This window comes from Budorcas taxicolor, chromosome 12 (genome assembly GCF_023091745.1).
Source record: "Budorcas taxicolor isolate Tak-1 chromosome 12, Takin1.1, whole genome shotgun sequence".
NCBI classification, from domain to species: Eukaryota; Metazoa; Chordata; class Mammalia; order Artiodactyla; family Bovidae; genus Budorcas; species Budorcas taxicolor.
The window spans coordinates 79,250,518-79,272,709 of record NC_068921.1 but is presented as its reverse complement, the minus strand read 5'-3'; the positions used below and the strand labels follow the sequence as shown (position 1 = coordinate 79,272,709).

At 40.4% G+C, this 22,192-nt stretch overlaps 1 protein-coding gene across 1 annotated transcript in view; it reads right to left on the bottom strand.

The window, feature by feature from the left end:
• Window positions 1-22,192, bottom strand: part of ERCC5 (ERCC excision repair 5, endonuclease) — a 68,850-nt gene that overhangs the window by 33,552 nt on the left and 13,106 nt on the right. Inside the window, exons 3-10 of the mRNA XM_052650070.1 lie at window positions 19,480-19,606; window positions 15,698-15,793; window positions 15,061-15,165; window positions 14,748-14,842; window positions 6,956-7,088; window positions 6,249-6,335; window positions 5,204-5,300; window positions 3,206-3,437 (exon numbers count right to left, since the gene is read on the bottom strand). Coding sequence (XP_052506030.1) covers window positions 3,206-3,437; window positions 5,204-5,300; window positions 6,249-6,335; window positions 6,956-7,088; window positions 14,748-14,842; window positions 15,061-15,165; window positions 15,698-15,793; window positions 19,480-19,606 — 972 coding nt within the window. The remainder of the gene's footprint in view (window positions 1-3,205; window positions 3,438-5,203; window positions 5,301-6,248; window positions 6,336-6,955; window positions 7,089-14,747; window positions 14,843-15,060; window positions 15,166-15,697; window positions 15,794-19,479; window positions 19,607-22,192) is intronic.

Genomic DNA, 22,192 nt, shown 5'->3' with positions numbered 1-22,192 from the left:
AGTTTCTCTGAGATCAGTGACTTAACATGAAACACCTAGTAGGTAATGACACCCCCATTAGTTTGTTGAGTGAATGACTGAGGGGGAGAACACCATGAGGAAAATTGAAATACAGAATGTGACTGAATTGCAGAGCACCTCACCTGAAACCCTCTGGTGTCCGGGGAAGGCAAGTTGGGGGGTATTATAGCTGCTGCACCAGCTTGCCCTAATGATGGGGCATTGTAGCAGGAAAAAGAACACTTTCAGGATTTGATCTAAATGAAGCTACCTGAGAGCTAGGTAAAAACAAGTAGTTAATGTGAGCATTTGAGTACTGTAAGTGCTTGTAAAACCAGAACATTTCTTGGATACAAAATGTGTTTTTGCAGGAACATCAACTGAGGAGTGTTCATTTGATTAATAAGGAATTGGTTCCTTTGGATGCTGTTTAAAGGGCTTCGCAGGCAGCACTAGTGGTGAAGAACCTGCTGCCAGTGCAGAAGACATAAGAGACATGGGTTCAATTCCTGGGTCGGGAAGATCCCCTCGAGGCGGGCACAGCAACCCACTCCAGAATTCTTGCCTGGAGAATCCCATGGACAGAGGAGCCTGGTGGGCTACAGTCCATAGGGTCACAAAGAGTCAGACACGATTGAAGTGACTTGGCAACAGCAGCAGCAAAGGGCTCTCTATCAAGATTCTGACAGGAGAATACACATTATATAGGCAAATAATAATAATAACAAGCACTTAAATAGCAATTCCTATCTAGAAAGCACTGTGCAAAACACTTTACATGTATTAACTTACTCATTCTTCATAACAGTTTGTAAGATAAGTACTATTATCCCCATTTTATCCAGTGAGGAATTATGCACAAGAAAAACAATCTTAACTTGCCCAAGATGATAACAGCCAGTTAGTAGTGAGCCAGTAATATGAACTTTCATTACTTCTATGGAGACCCCTAAGAAAAACTGACCAAGAAATTACAACAGGAATGTTACTAAGCTTCAAAGAGCAATGTTCAGTCCCTTGCTTACAGATTCTGGAAAAACAGTCCCTATAAACCTCAGTGTGCTCCTCATAACTGCCAAACTTGAAAACCAAGTTATTAAGTGATCATGTATATTAAATGTTTTATAAAAGTTGATTATGGCCAATAAGCAATATGTATAAACTCATCCTCTTTTCCTAAATGTCACTGTGTTCTCTGTTTTATGTTGCATTCATCTCCATTCTTTACCAACCTCTTCTCTGAAATATTTGGCTGAGCCATATGAAATCAACAAGATTTTACGTCTAGAAATTAGTTTCATTTGGTTCAAGCTAAAGAATTACGTTTTCTATTTCCTGTTATAAAGTCTTACAAAAATCTAAAATTACAGACATATGCCTATAGTCTCACTAATTATAAAAGTCAGATATTTCTTATGCTACTCAGGCAGAATTGACAAATTCTGTCATGTACCTCTGTCATATACTTCAAATTATAAGGCCACTCCATCCTTAAAAGTTCAAAACATTCACATGATTAAAAGTAGAAAACAAAACTTTATTGATGAAAACTTCTTAAAAGTTCCAGTATGAAGTAACAAAATCAACAACCTACAAATCTCTTTCAGTCCTTGGCCTTTCAAGCAAAATATTCTCTTCAGAAAAATGCCCATTTCATAATATCCCCATCTGTAGGCTAGGAGTATCTGAGTGGATACATGGATATAAAATTCAAAAGAGAAGGAAATGAAAATATTTTCAAAATAAAAATCTGAACCCTTTCCTTGAGGTGTATTGCAATATGGTTACCAACATATTCAGCACCTTGTAATAATCAAGTTACTGACTGGAGTCCTGGAACAGCCCCTGGAATGAAAGAACAAGAGATCCTAGTTGTTCACGAGTCACAGGTTGGCAGAAGAAGAAAAACTGGACAGGAGCTCAAATACATGAAATCCACACGTTCTGAACAATTACACACTCACTTCAAATAGCTAATAGTCTATATGGTTTTACAAAAGGAAAGAGCTCAGAGCCCGGAATATGGATAGTTGCCCTCTGAGTGATGGGCAGTCCTAACACATCCTTAATGCTTTTGTTTATCAACACATGACTCCATATGGGGGGACCAGTCAAATATCAGATCTCATCTCAAAGGTTACTTTGGGTGTAGAAACTTCAGATGCCACTTGTTATTTTGTTGTTTTAGTTGCTAAGTCATGTCTGACTCTTTTCGACCCCATGGACTGTAGCCCGCCAGGCTCCTCTGTCCATGGAATTTCCCAGGCAAGAATACTGCAGTGGGTTGCCATTTCCATCTCCAGGGGATCTTCCCAACTCAGGGATCAAACCCATGACTCTTGCGTTGGCAGGCGGGTTCTTTACCACTGGGCCATCAGGGAAACCCACTTGTTCATTTACTCTATCCCTAAACCAAGGTTTATTGTAGACTTAGAGAAGTCTTTCAAGACCTAAAGTTCTTGTCAATATGTAACAACAACATACCAAGAAAGTCCAGAACACCTAAGTTGACGCAGGAAGTCATCCATCTGCACCAGCAGAAAAGATCAGTGCCTGGAGTCTTTTCTCTTTTGCCTCTTTATTGAGAATCCTGAGAAAGTTAATCAGGAAAAATACGAGGCAGGCAAGTTACCGCTACAAGTAAAAAGGAATTTCTAGACTCACTAAATTATTTGAAATGAGCTTTAACCACAAGAGAAAAACTAGAAGTCAACAGCCCCAATTTTTTTTAAAAGGCAGAGAGAGAGTACCTTAAATTTTGAGCTTAGGAATAAAACCGCAACAAATATCTGGGGGTCGAGTCATAAGAAATCCCTTCATGCTTAAGTATTTCAAATCATGATGCTATTGAATGAAACTGTGTCTGATTTGTTTATACGTAATTTTATCGGACTTTGCAAAACTGTCCAGAATGTTTATATACTCTTAATTTTAAAAGGACAAAAAAAAAAATCTGTGCTTATCTGTTTACATGTCTGAAATCACCCATCCTATTCATATGCAAGCTTACTTACTGGAGGAACTACAAGGTTATGTTTTGCCCCACAAGATCTGTTCCTATTTAACATAGACTTAAAATCTCGTACTGCCTTAACGCAGTCCTGCATCGACCAGCTGTGTGCCATCGTAGGGACCCAGCGTGGTCAGTCATTCCCCTCGTAATCACTGTAACCATGGTAGCCACTGTTCCTTCTCTCGCGGATACTGGACATCTTTTTCCACGTCGAGTCCTGATGGAATCCAGTACTGAAAGACCGGCCCAGGCGCCCCTGCTGCTTCTTGGAGATATTGTCCTCACTCTCAGATTTGGCAATTCCCTGGGCATGTGTTGGAGGCTGTGATTCCTGTCTAATGGTTCCAAAGGGAAAGTTCCAAAGGCCAAATCTTTGCCAGCTAAGTCTCTGGAATGCTATGATGCAATGCAAATTTCCTCCAACCTGAGAAGAGGGAAAAAAAAAATGTTGGGTTCAGAAAACAAGAGGAAACTAGTTATAATATGTGGGTTCCAATGAATTCTGTTATTTTCCCTCCTTCATGCATGTATGGAGAAGGCAATGGCACCCCACTCCAGTACTTTTGCCTGGAAAATCCCATGGATGGAGGAGCCTGGTGGGCTGCAGTCCATGGGGTCGCACAGAATCGGACACAACTGAGTGACTTCACTTTCACTTTTCACTTTCATGCATTGGAGAAGGAAATGGCAACCCACTCCAGTGTTCTTGCCTGGAGAATCCCAGGAACCGGGGAGCCTGGTGGGCTGCCGTCTATGGGGTCGCACAGAGTCGGACACGACTGAAGTGACTTAGCAGCAGCAGCAGCAGCATGCATGCATGCTCATTTGTGCTGTCTTTGCGACCCCATAGACTGTAGCCAACCACGCTCCTCTGTCCATGGGATTTTTTCCCTGCTGTCATCTGCATCTAAATAGTATTTATCCTTTCCGACATCATCAGATCACAATACCCAGCATCTTTCCTGACCAGCTGCCTTTACAAAAATATAAATAACAATGTCCACAGGAGCCAAGACCCCTTCCCCATCCCCATATGCCTCTCTACCTCTCACGCACGCTCAGCCCTCCCACATTGCCTAATCCAAACACCGAGATCATTCCTCTTCCTCTCCCTGCTATGTGTTCTTCACATGTTAGTGGGATTATAGCAATGGGCTGTCTCCTCAACCCACAGAACATACCATTCCCTGAGAACTGCCCCCAGTGGCCTTGTTGGTAAACACAGCTCTGCCCCAAGGCCACAGTTAATGCCCCAGGAGCCAGCACGACTCCAACCAGGCCACAACTACAGAACTGGGCTGGAGGCAGGCCCATCTCAGTCTAGACTGTTCTTCTGAAAGGGAGACCTAAGTTGAAAGACGATGATCTTCAGGAAGCAAACAGAAAGACAGCTGAGAACGAGACAGACTAGCTCCCTGCCCCTGATAACATTTCTGCCTGGCACCCAGCTGGGCTTCTTGCCTTTTTAAAATTTTAATTTTTAATTAGAAGATAATTACTTTACAATATTGTGGTGGTTCTGCCATACATCAACATGAATCAGCCACAGGTATACATAGGTCCCCTCCCTTCTGAACGTCCCTCCCTCTTCCCACCCACGTCCCACCCCTCCAGGTTGTCACACAGCACTGGCTTTGGGGTCCCTGCATCATACAGCAAATTCCCACGAGCTATCTACTTTACATATGGTAGTGTATGTGTTTCAGTGCTATTCTCTCAAATCATCCCACCCTCCTCTTCCTCCGCTGTGTCCAAAAGTCTTTTCTTTATGTCTGTGTTTGCGGCCTTGCATGTGGAATCATCAGTACTATCTTTCTATACTCCATATATATGTGTTAGCAGACAATATTTGTCTTTCTCTTTCTGACATACTTTATTCTGTATAATAGGCTCTAGGTTCATCTACTTCATTAGAACCGACTCAAATGCGTTTCTTTTTATAGCTGAGTAATATTCCATTGTGTATATGCACCACAACTTCTTTACCCATTCATCTGTCAATGGACAGCTAGATTGCTTCCCTGTCCTAGCTACTGCAAATTTCCTTTTAAAGACACGTGTCCTCAGCTTTCACTTTTCTGTCTAAAATGGTCTGGACTGGGTTTCTGTTATCTACCACCTAGAGTGCTGAGTAAAATAACCGCATTTCGGCCAGCTGAGAAATGCTTTCCCACACAGTGGTATTCTTACCTTCTTTGTCTTTCGATGCTGCAGGCCCCTCTCTAAGTGCCGGATATCTAGATATTCTGGATTTTGAGTGTTCAGATCAGTAACAATATCTGCCCATCTATTGTTAAGGAAGAATAAAGCACAATTTTCTTTAAGTTTAAAATACTTTTAAAAAGTAATGGAACTTTTCACATGAGCAATTTGCTACAACAGTTCCATGGCAATAATTCTTCCATCAGAGGTTTATTGCATCTATTAGGTTTTCATAAATCCTCTTTTAAATGACAGTTCTCTTTATCCAATTAGTACCAAGGTTAAAAACGGTTACTCTCCATATGAAATAAAAATATATATCAACCTGTTAAGTGACATCCTGCGGGCTAGTGTGGAAACATTCTATATTTTCTTTTTAATTGGAGACAAGTAGATTTTCAAAAGTCCTACAAGTTAGTATGCTTTCATCCACAAACAACATGATTGATGGTATAGAAAATCCAAAACAATTACAAATTGCTTTATATTGCAAATCTGTTACTAGAACTAACAACTGAATTTGATAAAGGTGTAAGATTTAAGGCCTATATAGAAAAATCCATTATATTTTTGTACACTACCAGAAAATAATTGGGAGATAAAATGTTTTAAAAGTCAGTTTACAGGAACATATTCAATATTGTAACAACCTACAATGGGAAATAATTTGAAAAAATATATATATATATAACTGAATCACTTTACAGTACACCTAAAACTCACACAACATTGTAACTCAACTATTACTTCAACTAAATCAATTTACAATAGCATCAAAAAATATACACACTTAGGAAAAATTTTTAACAAAATATATATTAAACTCTATGCTGAAAAATATTATTGCCAAGAGAAATTAAAGTTCTAATTAAGTGGAAATACAGTCTATGTTTATAAAGAGAAAACTCCACACTATTCAGATGTAATGCTCCCCAAACTAAACTATGGATTCTATGGATTCTATTCTAATTAAAATTCCAACAGGCTTTTTAGCAGAAACTGAGAAAAAGTGGAGAGGGAGGGGTTAACATACTTTTTACAGTGAATAGCAGGATGTTTTCTACTCGATTCTCCAATTAAGATCCAATATTCTACTTCCTGTGGTGTGAGGGGACCCCTGCTAGATATAAAATACATTCACAGTAAGCTTCATAAAGTCATTCACTCCCTTGAAAATATTACTTTAATTATATACTGATAAAACATACACTGAGGTTTATGCAGAAATAGCATTCATTAGCACTAGAACAGAACTGGAGTTAAGGTTTGAACAAAACTCCAGAGGCCATTAAAGAGGAACCATAAATCAGGGTAGGGCTTGATCCCTTGTTATAAAATGTTGTTGTTTACTTGCTACGTTGTGTCTGACTCTTGAGACCCCGTGGAAGGTAGCCACCAGATTCCTCTGCCCATGGTATGTGTTCTCTAGGCAAGAATACTGGAGTGGGTTGCCATTTCCTTCTCCAGGGGATCTTCCCCACCCAGGGATGGAACCCGCCTCTCCTGCAATTCAGGCGGATTCTTTACCACGGAGCCACCAGGGAATCCTGAGAAAAGCCTAATAAACCAAACACAATTCTGCAAAAGATTAAGCTACAATGTTTAAAAGGATAGTCTTACTTGATGTAAGGAAAGCAAATCATCAAGTCTTCCAATGTCTAATAAACCAAATATTTCATAAATGCTTCCAACAATATATTTTTCTGGTGAAGTATGCACATAAAATATAAAAATGCTTACCTATATGCTTTATTCGCCTTAACAGGGGTTGCTTCAAAGCCAATTGGACAAAAATAATGATTTTGGCAATGATAGATATAAGCTAACGATTCATCTTTCAATCCATGAGTTAACTTCGACAAGGCCCCAGATGCTACAATAAAGCAAAACAAACCAACTAAGGGACCATAAAGCACTGTCTATGCATCATACAAACAATTATATAATATATATATTGTATATTATATATACAATTTTATATATATATATATACAAGTAATTATACAAACAATTAGTTAAGGACTCAAAGGCAGAAAAGACATTACTTGGGACAAAGGGACATTGCTGGGGAAAAAGTGAATAACTATTGATAGATTTTTTTAAAAATTAATGGATTTCAATCCTACCCTTTAGACTGAAATTCAAATAAACTGAATAGCAAACTAAATAACTGAAATATGTCCTTCATTACCAAAACCTTCAAATAACACATATGCTTGTCTACAAACATTAATACTTAGTATATATAGCAAGGGTCTCAACTTCTCTGATTGCACACATCTGTCACTAGAAATTTCTAAGTAAGCATGTCCATGATAAGCATGTTTGTTTATAAACTATGTATATTGACTACTAATATAAAAGATACACAAAAATAGGAATTTTTAATTAGATTAAAATGTAGACATCTAATACATTCTTCCCAGACCACAGTGATCACTCTGCAAAGCTGTCATATGCAAACATCCCAATTTGGAAACCACTGAAATATGTGGACAAATACAAACTCCAAACAATTTCCAAAGATGAAAACTTTCTCCCATTAATACACATTACAATCCTTTCTACAAAAGTCACCCAAATTAGAGGAACAGTTTTCATAAGCCAAGTGGTAAGAACACCTTTCTAGAGACTGGCTGGTGAAAAACTGCATCCTCTTATAACTGCTTCTCCTTGTGTCTTTCCGATGGCTGCGTGTTATTAGTGACAAAGTAATTTCAAAAGTATTACATAAGAAACCAGTTTTTAACCACCACTCAAAACTTAGAGCCATTAAGTGAAGTTTCATTAACTTGCATCTCCTGGAAGAGGCTAAATAATTCATGAACAAACAGCCCATTAAGACAGGAAATACTAAAAATGGTTGAAGCAGAAAAAAGTTTCCAAGTTATGGCTTCTCTGATGGACTTTCTGGCCACTGAAACAGCTGAAGCCCAAGAACAGCTGGTCAATGGCTGTAGGTGGGAGCCCACCCCCAACCCCCAGAGATACACACAATTTGTGAGTTCCATGGAGACCATAACATTTCTGTCTTAAACTCTTTCTCCAAGGTCAGCTAGGAGATTTTTACTCATAGATTCACCATAGATTTTTACTTCATTATGTGCATTCCTGCATGAAAGGCAATCTTTTCTACTACAATCTCTATTTCATAATAATAAGTCTTTCTGCTGTTTTGGGCTGAGTTCCCCAGACAAACTAAAAACCGACACCCGAGGACAGTTCTAAATGAATTCTAAGAACTAAAATTAAGAAGATGCTCAGTATTTCATTTCCATAGCTGAACTTGGTTGTAGATATATTCCAGAATAGTCAGCAAATGTAAATAGATTTGGACTCTTCATAAATCCACATGTGTAAAGATTCTTACACACATAACTGGCTTAGGAAGAACTCTTGAAATCTTTGTCAGATTGTGAAAATGCCAAGTAAAAAGTTACCCCAGATAACTAAAACTTACTGTGAAAGAACTTTATTGTAACTTTTTAATGGAAATCTTTATTTCACACTTCCCTGCTTAAGTCAAATATAATCCAAAACAGCTGATTTCCTTATTGTGATTATGAATAGGAGTCACATTAATGTCTGGAATATATTCAGGGGCAAATGAGATAGGGATGAAAAATTTGCCATCATTAATATTCATGCTATTTCACCTGCTACAAATACTCTTCGGCTATGTCCTCGTTTTCTAGAGGACACGAGGTGGGTTTTCTTCTATGAAGTAATGATCATGCTACTCGGGTATGTCTTTTGTTACTATTTCAAAGTACATGACAACGTTCTGAAGGACTTAGATTGTTGTTGTTGTTCAGTCACTAATTATCCGACTCTTTGCGACCCCATGGACTGTAGCCCCCCAGGCTCCTCTGTCCGTGGGATTCTCCAGGCAAGAATACTGGAGTGGGTTGCCATGCCCTCCTCCAGGGATCTTCCTGACCCAGGATTCAAACCCGTGTCTCTTACATCTCCTGCACTGGCAGGCTTTACCATCAGCACCACCTGGGAAGTCCAGAAAGGCCACAGCAGTAGTTCTCAAACCTGAGCAGGAAGGGCTTGTTAAATAACAGATTTCTGATACCTACCCCCTCAGTGACTGACCCAGTAGGTCTGGAGTGGGGACCAACAATTTGCATGTCTAACACGTTACCAAGTGATGCTGATATTCATCCAGGGGTCACATCTGAATAGACACTGGTCTAGGGTTAACAGGAAATTTTTATTGCACTCAGTTTAGGAAGCAAACTAATGAACAGCTACCAACTATTGGGTTAGCCAAAAAGTTCGTTCAGGCTTTTCTGTAAGCTGTATCATGACGTTTTCGGTAACAGGAAAACCTGAATTGTTCTGCCAACCCAATCTATCAGGAACCATAAGGAAACAAAAGGCAAGGAATACACAGTACCTCAAGCTGCCCTTGTAGAGAAGATAAAAGAGGTGACTTGGATCTAGGGTGGAAAAAATGCCACGAAATAAAAGGGGGGATGTAATTCAAAGGAGAAAGAGCACCTCGGGTTTAAGGAATCAAGAAGGGGGTGGCATTCAGGACAGAACAAAATCAAGTGGCAGGATTCTGAGAACCCAGAGGAAGGAGCATGTGGAGAAAGGCACACTACTGCATGGGAGGGAAACAGTCAGGGAAGAGCTCATCGTCTGGTCCAGAATGGAGGGCACGCAGAGAGGCCTCTCGCAGGGCACCCCCAGAATCTCAGGGTAAGGTCAGAAAAAGATCACCTTCTGAAATAAAACACACCACAGTCAACACACCACTTAGTACATTAAGGAGGTCATCCAAGACAGGGATGCTACATAGGAGAAGACAAACGAACGCGTTACAGATGGAAACTAAATTCAGACTAACGTGGAGTCTAAGCCAGAGGACATCAAGAATCTGAAACTTCAGCGACACAGCAGCCACTTCCAAATGCAGAGCCATGATGCGGATGGTGCAGAGAAAGCAGATCAAAACTACCAGAAGGTGCCGGCCCCCGTCCCCTGAGGAGCACTGTGTGTGTCCTGAGCAGCCGTCAAGGAAATGCTGGTGCCTTTGATACTCTCACTCTCAGTTAATCTATTAGCATTCTGATATTCTGTGAACCTGCTGAGTCAGAGTCTATTCTATAAGAACAGAACTCCAGAGAACTCTAAAAGAACTTATCAAAATGTGTTTTTACACCTTCAAAGACAAGAACTGGATTTTGTAATCTAGCAACACTGTATCATCCTGCAAGGTTCTTAGACCCTCGAATCTTTTAAAATCAACTGGTTCATGCAGGACAGCATTGAAAGACCAATCTGCTCTCGCCTGGAATGGTGCGAAGGACTTGACGCTTTCAGCAAGTTACACAGCGTCCCCAAAGTAGGAAAGGATATATTAGTGCCACACACGGAGAAGATTTATTTGATCTTGTGTCTAATATGAACTGGAGAAAACCAGAAGATGAGGAAAACAGAATACAAATGCCCAGTCCACTCAAGATGCTCTAAGACACTGTAGTTAACTGGTAGTTATGTAGGGACAGGGCAGATATCCACTAGAAGAATCAAAACTAAATATAGGAATGTTAGTGTAACTTTCAAGCTAGCTGTTAAAAACAAATGAATCTAGATGTTCCTGGCACAAAAGCTGGTAACTAAGGGAACCAACAGTTTGACATTTTAGTCTAATAAGTAACAATAATAGGAAGTGAATAATAATAAGTGAACCAATAGTTTGACATTAATGTTGACAACTTCTGGCACAAAATTTTGTGAGTCATGTTTAAATACAGCTCTTAAAAAATGCTTCAACTCATATTCACAGTCAAATCTGTTAATTTTTGTTAATATCCGTGGATTTTGCTTTTATTCCACGAGTGAGGGCTTCCCAGGTGGTTCCGTAGGAAAGAATCTGCCTTCCAATTCAAGAGACACAGGTTCAATCCCCAGGTCCGGAAGCTCCCCTGGAGAAGGAAATGGCAACCCACTTCAGTATTCTTGCCTGAGAAATCCCACGGACAGTGAAACCTGGCAGGCCACAGTCCACAAGGTTGCAAAGAGTTGGACGTGGCTGAGCATGCACGAGCTCGGTTCACATTTCCTGAAGGCCCACAGGAAATGAGCAAGTCAGCCAGAAAAGAGGGAGTTCCAAAATCGAAGAAGTGTAGTCACCAGGAAATGTAAAGCCTGTTGAAGAAAACAGGCCTGGAGCCCTTAAAAATAATCTAAGCATGGGACTCCTCTGGTGGTTCAGTGGTTAGGACTCCAAGCTGGCACTGCAGGGAGTGTGGGCTCAGTCTCTGGCTGGGCAACTGGGATCCCACATGCTATGCCACAGGGCACCCCACAAAAAAAATCTAAACAAACAAAAGATACATTTCAAATTGTTTTTTTAAATGCACACTAACAACTGGCCACTGTTTTCACTACTGAATATCCCAGAGACAAACGAGAAAAGCCTCTCTCTGCAACTCTGTCTTTTACAATGAGATGGAACAGGAACGACTTCTGCTCGACACAGGTTAACACTCTCCACTCAGAATACAATCAGAAGTCCCAAGGGTCACATGGGTAAGGTCAGAGGGCATCATATTTAGAATCAAAGGGCTACTGAGGGAAGTCCCTATGACCGAGAAGCAGGGCAGACACACATTAAAAAGATACGACATCATATGAGGCTGCACGTTCCAAATGCCAAACAACAGACAAAAATGACCAGTATTACAGAAATTAAGAGGAATCCGAGTGTCAGACATAAGGCAGGGCTTGCTAAGGACCACTGAGGCTTGAAGAGGAAGATGGATCAGTTATTCTTCAGGAAAACACACGTAGAAAAAGAGACATTGAGGAGTCAAGTCTTATAACAGGGAAAGTGAAAACAAGAACAAAATTAGAAAAATACAGTATTGAAATTTATTTGAAGAAATTATAGAAACAATTCCTCTCCTCCCATCAAAAAAAAAAGAGGGATGGAGAGAAGAGCCTATTCCTCGAAGGAAAAACACTGATGTGTGTTGCAAAGTCTATCCTCTCTTAGCTTTCCATCGCCTGATCAATTACTTAGAGAGGCTGTGTTGACAGCCACCGTGGAAACAGAAAAAATTATTAACATCATTTAAGGCTCCCCTTTCCATGGAGAAAGGGAAGGAAAGTGAAGTCGCTCAGTCGTGTCTGACTCTTTCGTGACCCCATGGACTGTAGCCTACCAGGCTCCTCTGTCCATGGGATTTTCCAGGCAAGAGTACTGGAGTGGGTTGACATGTCCTCCTCCAGGGCATCTTCCCAACCCAGGGGTCAAACCCGGGTCTCCCACATGGCAGGCAGATGCTTTACCGTCTGAGCCTGACCAGGGAGGCTCCATGGAGAAAGGCCCCCTGCAACTGTACAGAGGTCAGTCAATAAGAATAAAATTAACACTGACTGAGTCCTTACTCTGTCAAGCAAGGGGCTAAGTGTATTACAAATACGTCTCCTTTTATCTTCACAGTGACCCCGTGGGGTGAAAGTATGGAGACAAGGTCTACACTGGCTCAGTAAGATAACAGTCTACACTGGCTCAGTGAGTGAGAGTTTAGGCGCCTCATTCAGATCACAGAACCAGGATGTGCAGAAACCACTATTCGGACTCCAAGTCTGCCTGCCTCACAAGCAGCTGGATACGCCTGCAAAAAGGCAACAGAAATAGACCCTGTTTATTTACCGTTACCTTGAGCTTGGTAAACCAGGTACCCTCTCTGCTGACAAAGCCTCTGCTTGAGCAGACTTCAGTTTGATTTCGGATGCACGCAGCAGTAAGTGGCAGCTGGCAGCAAGCAGCAGCGAGTGCTAGCTGGAAGCAGGGGCTTAGTTTCTCAGACTCGGACTCCTAACCACCGTGCCACAGGAGCCAGCAGATAGGGTTAAGGTTCCTAGCCTTGCCTGCCTAGTCAGGAACAAATTCAGGCAAGGAGGCAGAAGATAAAGACTAAAGTAAAGAGTTTATTGAAAAGAAAAGTACATGCGGAAAGGCACATGGGCGAACTCAGAGAGACAGTGGTGCCTTCGGGAAATTTAAATCCTTTAGAAAGAGGCATTTTCTGGATCTAGATCTTCCCTCAGGCCAGTCACCTTGCTTTGTCCCCCCTGGTTAATATGTCTTAGGACCGTCCCCTGGGATGTGCACGCACACCCTAGCCAGGATAGATCTCGAAGTGAAGGCTTCTGGGAGGAACACGACTCATTATGGCTTGGAATTATCTTCTGACTTTTGACTCCAAGAAGCCTTTCTGAGCATGGGTAGTATCTCCCTTATCAGACAGGGCTTTTTCCTTTCTTTGTCCTGGCCATAATTATGCCCTTGAGGTAAGAGCAAAGACTGGCTATTTATCCTGTTTCTTGTTGGTTGTAAATTCCTCAACAGGAGCCCAGCTCTCTCTGATGTCAAGAAATCCAAAGAGGAGGCTGGCTGACTGTAAATTCCCCAACTTGGAGTCCACCTGTATCCTACCTCAAGTAAGGCATCACTGAGCCTTCTTCTCAGCTAGGCTTGGACCTTGGGCTTCTGTGTCCATCAAGGCTGAATCCAGTTTTAGCAAAAATTCTGCCAAAGTCAGCTGAGAGAGAATCCCCCACCCGGATACCAGATCAAGGTCCTTATCCTTCACTCTTCAAGCCCAACCGTTAGACTGCCTGAGATAAGACCTGTTAGACTGGCTCAGCAAGGACCCTTGAGGTCTCTTCTTAATCACCTTCCATCCATGGAACCCTCACTTTGAGAGTTGGTTTGTTGTTTCAGGTTGAGCCCGATTGCTCCCCCATGACCCAGTTCCCCATTACGACAGTCTTCAATAGTCTTCCTTACCCTTTCGACAAGTGTCGGAAGAACATGTTCTTTAACACTGTGTTGTAGGTTTCTGATCGTAAATTCAAAAGACGATCGTGAAATTTAAAAAATGGAAATGTTCAAATAATGCAAATTATTTAACGAGCACATAACTAACACAGTCCTTAAGATCGACTGCATTATCCTCTGTAGCAACCAAGACCCTTTTATAACAGAACTGTGTCACTTTCACAGTTCGCTGTCCCGTTGTTATGTATTTTTATGCCACTCTAACAAATATTCTAAAATCCTTGCATTCCCTTTCAGGAAGAGGAACTGCAAATTCCGTGCTGCTTCCTCAAAGGATTTTAGTAGCAGCAAGCTCTCTCTCTCTCTCTCTTTCACACACACACACACACACACACACACACACTCCATGGGCCCAAAAAACACACCGTGCTAAAACAGTGTTTATGACATGCCATGAAGTTTTAAAAGTTCTACACTCAAAGAGGAAAAGAACTAAAAAATATTAAACTGTATATTGAAAAGTACCCTATATATTACTATCAATATAATCTATTATGATTTCCTCTTAGATAGAGTGATAGACTGTATTTAGAGTTTACAGCATATCCCACGAATCAAAACCAATCTTTGAGATGAATCCTAAAGCATATACCTGTGTGTATGTGTGTGTGTGTGTGTGTGTCTATGTATGGGTGTGTGTAAATCTTCTATGTATTTACTTACCAGTTTCTCCAGCTGTTTTATTCTTCCCATGAGGCTTATATAGAACATATGAGCAGCCTTTTACATGGAAGTGGTCGTTAATTTGTCTAAACCACCTGAAAAATAACAAGAAGACTCACTCATAGCAACAATTCCATAACAAAGAAAGTGCTATTCTAATTTCAGTAAAATTCGGGCAGAGCCCAAGTCTGGCATATCTATCAGAAGTTGGGTTCAAGCAGTCAGATACATGGTTTACTATCAATGTACACCTACAGAATTATTATTTTGCAGAACTAGAAATAAGGTCTTCCTCTAAGCACGGGCTTCATACCTCATAAGTGTTGTATTTCCAGTGAAGGGGCCGAACCTAATATCTTCAAACGGAGGCTGAAAGCCCAAAATATGTAAAGCTTCTTCTTGAGTGATGGCTGGAAGACTACAAAAGAAATACGGCCTTTCATTTGACAATTTCCATCAGACGCAAATGCAGCCTGTCTCAATGTCACTATGTCTGTCTCATTTGCAAACAGTTTTACTAACATTTAAAATTTTTATCTTATCAGAAACAATGCATGCATACATTTTTAGCTAAAAGATTTCAAACAAAATATGGCAGTTTCCCCCCAATTTCTAAAAAATCTGTTCTTAAAAATCTTCCATTATAGGAACTTCCCTGGCAGTCCAGTGGTTAAGAATCCACCTGCAATCCAGGGGATGTGGGTTCAATCCTTGGTCAGGGAACTAAGATCCCACATTCTGCAGGACAACTAAGTCTGTGCATCGCAACTAAGACCTGATGCAATCAATAAATAAATACATTTTTAAAAAGAATATTTCAAAAAATCTTTCATTATTCCATATTTCAAAATCTTCAAAATTATTATTCCATATTTCAAAATCTTTGGTTTGCTTTTGCAACACCAAAGAACTCCTGAATTTGGAGTTTAGAGATAGCTTATCAAACTTACTTTCCAGCTCCCATTGTGCTATATAAGAAATTCCAACAAGAAACTAATGAGGAGATGCCACAAGAAGTCTTATATTGTGGTCGGCTTATGCAGTACCTGAAAAAATAAAAGACTGTCTTCTTCACTTGAATAAACACAAAATACGCATATAAAAACAGAACACTCATGGCAACTGAGCATGTTAGCATAACGAAAACTTTGATCATTCAAACCAATGTTAAATATTTATTCATTTATTTTCATATTTGTTAAACACATTATAAATGCATAACTGGCTCAAATGGTCAAAAACACACCAGGCAGTGCAGCAGCTCAGGAGATGCACGTTCAGTCCCTGGGTCGGGAAGATCTCCTGGCAGAGAAAATGGTAACCCACTCCAGTATCCTTGCCTGGAAAATCGCATGGACAGAGAGGCCTGAAGAGCTTTAGTCCACAGGGTTGCAAAGAGTGGGACATGACTGAGCATGCATGCATTGTAAATGCATAACAATAAATCATGCTTTTTAAGAATGATGGCTAAGTATGACTGCTGCTGCTGCTGCTGCTGCTGCTGCTGCTAAGTCGCTTCAGTCGTGTCCGACTCTGTGCGACCCCATAGACGGCACCAGGCTCCCTCGTCCCTGGGATTCTCCAAGCAAGAACACTGGAGTGGGTTGCCATTTCCTTCTCCAATGCATGAAAGTGAAAAGTGAAAGTGAAGTCACTCAGTCGGTCCAACTCTTAGTGACCGCACGGACTGTAGCTCACAGGCTCCTCCGTCCACGGGATTTTCCAGGCAAGAGTACTGGAGTGGGCTGTCATTGCCTTCTCTGAAGTATGACTAGTTCAAGTGAATGCTACCCAAATCAATGGAAAAAAATTACAAATATATAAATTTAGATGCCAGCTCCTAAAATTTCATTGCAAACTCCTAGTTGAGCTACATGAATGACTATTAGCAACTTCAGCTATAGGAATTCTATATATTCTCTGGATATTAATCCCCTATCAGATACATGATCTGCAAACATTTTCCCCCACCTTGTAGGCTGCCTTTTCACTTTGTTGATTGTTTCCTTTGATGCGCAGCAATGTTTAAGTTTGATGTAGTCCCATTCGTCTATTTTTGCTTTTGCTACCTGTCCTTTTCATGTCATACTCCAGAAATCACTGCCATCCAATGTCATGAAGATTGTCCCCTATGTTCTAGGATCTTATAGCTTTAGGTCTTACATTTAGGTCTTTAATCAATTTTGAGTTAATTTTTGTGTATGATGTGAAGTAAGGGTCCAGTTTCATTCTTTTGCACATGGATATCACAGCACTCTTTTCCAAAGAGACCATCCTTTCCCCATCTTGTGGTCTCGACACCCTTGCAAAAGATTATTTGCCTATTTGCATGAATGTTTATTTCTAAGCTCAATTCTGTTCCATTGGTCTATGTCTGTCTTTATGCCGGTACCACACCATCTTGGTTATTGTAGCTCTGTAATATGTTTTGAAATCAGGAAGTGTGTGGCCTGTGTTGCCCTCCTGTAAGCACCACCTTTCCTGTAAATCCCTAGAGGCAGTGTCCTCAGCTGGCATACAGGGGGTAAGATAATCAGGTAGATATCAATACAGTGTCTTCTCCTGAAACCCTCCCTGCATTTCTGTAGTGCTGTCCTGGATCTCCTAAAAGAACTCAGATTCTTCCCCTCTCACTCCAGGGCTCATACCCCTAGATTTAACCAGAGTCACCAAATGGTTGGGGGACGTCACCTGAAATATAGAGCAACCTGCATTGTTCGAGGCCAGCAGTAGTCTATGAGGTCTCAGTATCTCCTCTCTGTTAATACAGAATGTATGGCATCTGATGAGTATATATTAGAGCCGATGGTCTGGAGATGTTGCTATTTCTTTGTTTCGGGGAAGATAGAGGATTTCCTGTTTTTCATTTTGTTGTTATTGTTTTCATGGGTTTGAGGGAAGGAGTGGAGTAAAAAGACCTTATTCTGTCATGGTTCAGTCTGCCTCCTCCATCTTACACACTTCTTCACAAATCCTTAGGATCAAGCTTAGAGACTGTTAAGATTTTTCATACATCTTCATCAGTCCAAACTTGTTTACCAGTCTTGTTCATGACCACCTTAAAACTTTTACTGACATTCTGTGGGTCTTTCCATTCCATCTCTAACCTTGTATCATTCTCCAGGAAATACACTTGTCATCCAGGTAATTTTTCCCCTTAGGTTATTTTTCACATCTATCTTTCCTCATCCAAGTCTTTATGGCCTTACGTGTTACACTACTAAGAATAATTACTCATATATGTGGTTATAAGAAATCCTAAGTCAAAGGGATTCAGAACAAAATGCATAAAACCTCACTCCAAAGAAACTAAAGTTAATGTTTTTTATCTGTGTCACTTATCCAATACAGTCTACCAGTTTATCTGTGTAAAATATGCTTTTGTTAAGAAAGCATCAGTGGATTATCTCTACCCTGGAAAAAAGTTCTAAATCCTTAACCTGACATCCAAGAAATAGACTTTGAAAGGTGTTATCAAGAAAGAACAAGGACTCTGAAGTCCAGTTCTCTTCAGTTTCAATGCAAGATCTACGTATTTGCCATGTGATGTTGGGTAAGTTTCTTAGCTGCTCTGAACCTCCCGCCAGACAGATCAGTCTCCTCTTCATTACCAACCTGCCAGACACTTTCCTACCATCCATTCAAAGACCTTTAGACCCTCTGCTACCTCGTTTTCCTTTCTTAAGCCCCAGCTCCTCAGTGAAGCGCTTCAGTGATCATACCTCCTCTCAAGTTGGTTCTTTATTCCCACCCACCATCTGACCAAGTTCCTGAGATTTTTTACATTTTTCTCTCTTCTCAACTAGATTGGAAAATAAAGTCCTGTTTTCTGCCTCTTTGGACTCAGCCCACAGCAAAGCGTCCAATATTTATAAAGTAAGAGAAAGAAATCTAATATTTCTAAAACGTCACACAAAAGAATTTTTAAAAACCTCAAATCACAGATTAGTAGTACCTAAAAACTATCATGACTTAAACATCCTTTTCTTTAGAATAGGGACTCTATGTTAAGGCCACCAAATAGCCCCAGCTGCTAAGTGGAAGATCTTCTCATTAAAGGAATGCCAGTTAGTAAAGGCAGAAGAAATGAGAGAATTTTGAAAAATCACCATTTTATAACAGGATTCAGGCAGGGGTCATCAGTGGGTTTGGTTAAAACCACTAGATGAAAAGCTGACGGCTGTCTAGATATTAGCTCGAAGCCACTGTCAGCAGTGTGATGACCTGACAGCTGCAGAGGGAAGAAAGGGGCCTAACAGTGTGGCTGAGGCTGCGGCCCCCTTATTCCAGGGACCACTCTTAGAAGCTCTAATCCTGAATGAGCAGACTCCACATACTTTCTGATGGGATGCAGTAGGTCACCAAGACAGCATTCTCGCCCCCAAGTATTCAACCAGAATCTAATCATGTCTTTACATCTAACTTCCAGGTTACAAGGACCGCTGTGTGTGTGCTCAGTAGCTCAGTCATGTCTGACTCTTTAGGACCCCATGAACTGGAGCCCCCCAGGCTCCTCCATCCATGGTATTTTCCAGGGAGGAATACTGGAGTGGGTTACCATTTCCTTCTCCAGGGGATCTTCCTGATGCACACCTCTTACACTGGCGCGTGGATTCTTTACCACTTTACCAGGGAAGCCCAAAACTGAGATACTAAGGAAATATTTGTTAACTTCATTAGGTATGACAGTGGTACTGTGGTTAGGTAAAAAAGGTCAATTTTTAGCGATTACCATCGTCTGAGGTCTAATACTTTCCGCTGCTTAATATCTTCGAGAGGAGAATACTGAGTCCACTCCCTTTGATGTTTTCCTTTCTTATCTGATGTTTTTTTCTTGGAAACTTGCTTCTTTCCATTGCCTGGAACACAAGAGTATAAAAATGAGGTAAGATGAAGTAAGCTCTCTAAACAATACAATTAATTATGTAACAAATATCAAAGTAGCTAGGTCTAAAAATGCTATTCACAAACATATTCAAAACTGTATGTATCTTCAAGAATACCCTCTGCCTTAAAGAAAGGGATAGAGAATAAAAATACATTTAAACAACCATGAATGTCATTTCCTATCAGGTTCTTATATTTTAATCCCTGAACTACTCACTTAGCTAGCAAAAGAATCAATCACAAAATGCTTAGCCACATTTAGAAAATCAAATTTCCTTTCTAAAAAACAATAAAACCACATTAACGTTACTCTGCTGAGAAAGTAAAAGCAGCAGATCCAATAATCTGATGATGTGATGTTTAAAAATAGCTCCAGGCCTATAGAGGTCACAAAATGAATTAAGAATGATGCATACAAGTACATTATTAAAATGCAACTTTAGCACCGGGAGTCGGAATGGAAAACAAAGTCTCCTTTCTGTGCAAGTAGGTATATATGTGTGCACAGACAGACACACAGACACCACACATATTCTCTAAAAGACACAAAAGGAAACACAGTGGTTATCTTTGGGGGTAGGGAAAATTGGGAGCCTCACCAAGGGGAAACAAAAGGGAATTTTTATACTCTTTGATTTCTATACTTTTTTATTTCCATTCAGTGGATCACCCAGTCCAAAAATAATATAAATTAAAATATTATTAATTAACATCCAAGCCTCATTTCACTAAAACACCATGAACATTTCACACAGCTATGTGCACTTTATATCTTTATTTTTATTTTCGATCTCACCGCGTGTGGGATCTCAGTTCCCCGACCAGGGATCCAACCTGCGCCCTTGGCATTGGAAGGGCAAAGTCTTAACCTCTGGATCACCAGGGAAGTCCTAGCTAGGTGCACTTTAAAATCTCTCACACATATTACATTTTAAACAAAATCAATCTGCTATAAAAATTAAATAAAAGCTAATATTTCATTTTCATGAGTCAGTCATAAATTGGACAATATAGATTATAGAGATACATGTTTAGAAAACAAACGTGGAAGAAGATACATTTTCTTCATTCAAGATGCTCTACAATGAAACCATCTGGCACCCAAAACCAGCTGGAACCATAAAGCCCTACTGTACAGCACAGGGAACTATACTCAATAATTTGTAATAACTTGTAAGGAGAAAGAATCTGAAAACTATATATGTGTATGTATAACCCTACCACTGAGCTGTACATCTGAAACAGCATGACACTGTAAATCAACTATACTTTAATAAAAAAATTTAAAAAAACTGAGGTCATATGTCCTCTGTCCACAATGAACTAAATTAGACATTGGTACTTAGAAAAATCCTAAATATATGGAAATAACATAGCACACTTCTAAATAAGGTATTTATCAAAGAAGAAATTATAAGGGATATTGGAAAATACTTCAAACTAAATGACAGTTGAAAATAAAGTGTATTAAAATCTATGGTCTTCAGCAAAAACAGCACTCAAAGTGAAAGTGTTAGTTGCTCAGTGGTGTCTGACTCTTTGTGACCCCAGAGACTGTAGCCTGCCAGGTCCCTCTGTCCATGGGATTCTCCAGGCAAGATACTGGAGTGATATGCAATTTCTTCCCCCAGAGGATCTTCCAGACCCAGTAATCGAACCTGGGTCTTCCACATTGCAAGCAGATTCTTTTCCATCAGAGCCACCAGGGAAACCCCAAAACAGTACTTGGTGAGCAATTTTAGAGCATTTAATACTTAACACAGAAAAGTCTTGCATCAAGAGGATAGAAAATAAAGAACAAAATAAACCCAAAATAAGAGGAACAAAATAGTAAAGAGCATAAATAGGTGAAACAAAAACAGACAATTCAGAAAATTAGTAAAGCTAAAAGCTGGTTATTTGAAAAGACAAACAAAGTTGATACACCCACCGCTAGGAAAAAAAAAAAAAAAAGAACGTAAACTACCAGCATCGGGGATGAAAAAGGAGTTATCACTAATGACCCCACAGGTGTTAGAGGGATAAAAGGAACTGTTAGGAACAGCTTTATGTCAACACCTTGACAATGTAGATGAAATGCACAGACTAAACTGACAGAATCTATGGGAATTAAGACAACTCCATAACTGTATTTAGAGACTGTTATTACCCCTCTGAAGACCGCTCAGAAAACAGGACAGGATGAGAGGACACTTCCCAATGGCACTAGTGGCAAAGAATCTGCCTGCCAGTGCAGGAGACATGAGATGCAGGTGTGATCCCTGGGTCAGGAAGGTCTCCTGGAGGAGGGCATGGCAACCCACTCCAGTATTCTTGCCTGGAGAATCCCATGGACAGAGGAGCCTGGCGGGCTACAAGTCCATAAGGTCACAAAGAGACCGACACAAACCGAAGTGACTTAGCCCATACAGCACACACAAGACAGCTCAATCATCGTATTTAGAGAGTGCTATCAGCCCTCTGAAAACCCCTCAGAAAACAGGAAGAAAGAACACTTCCCAACACATCTTAGGAGACCTGAACAGATACTACCCAAAAAAAATTATGGACCAATCACC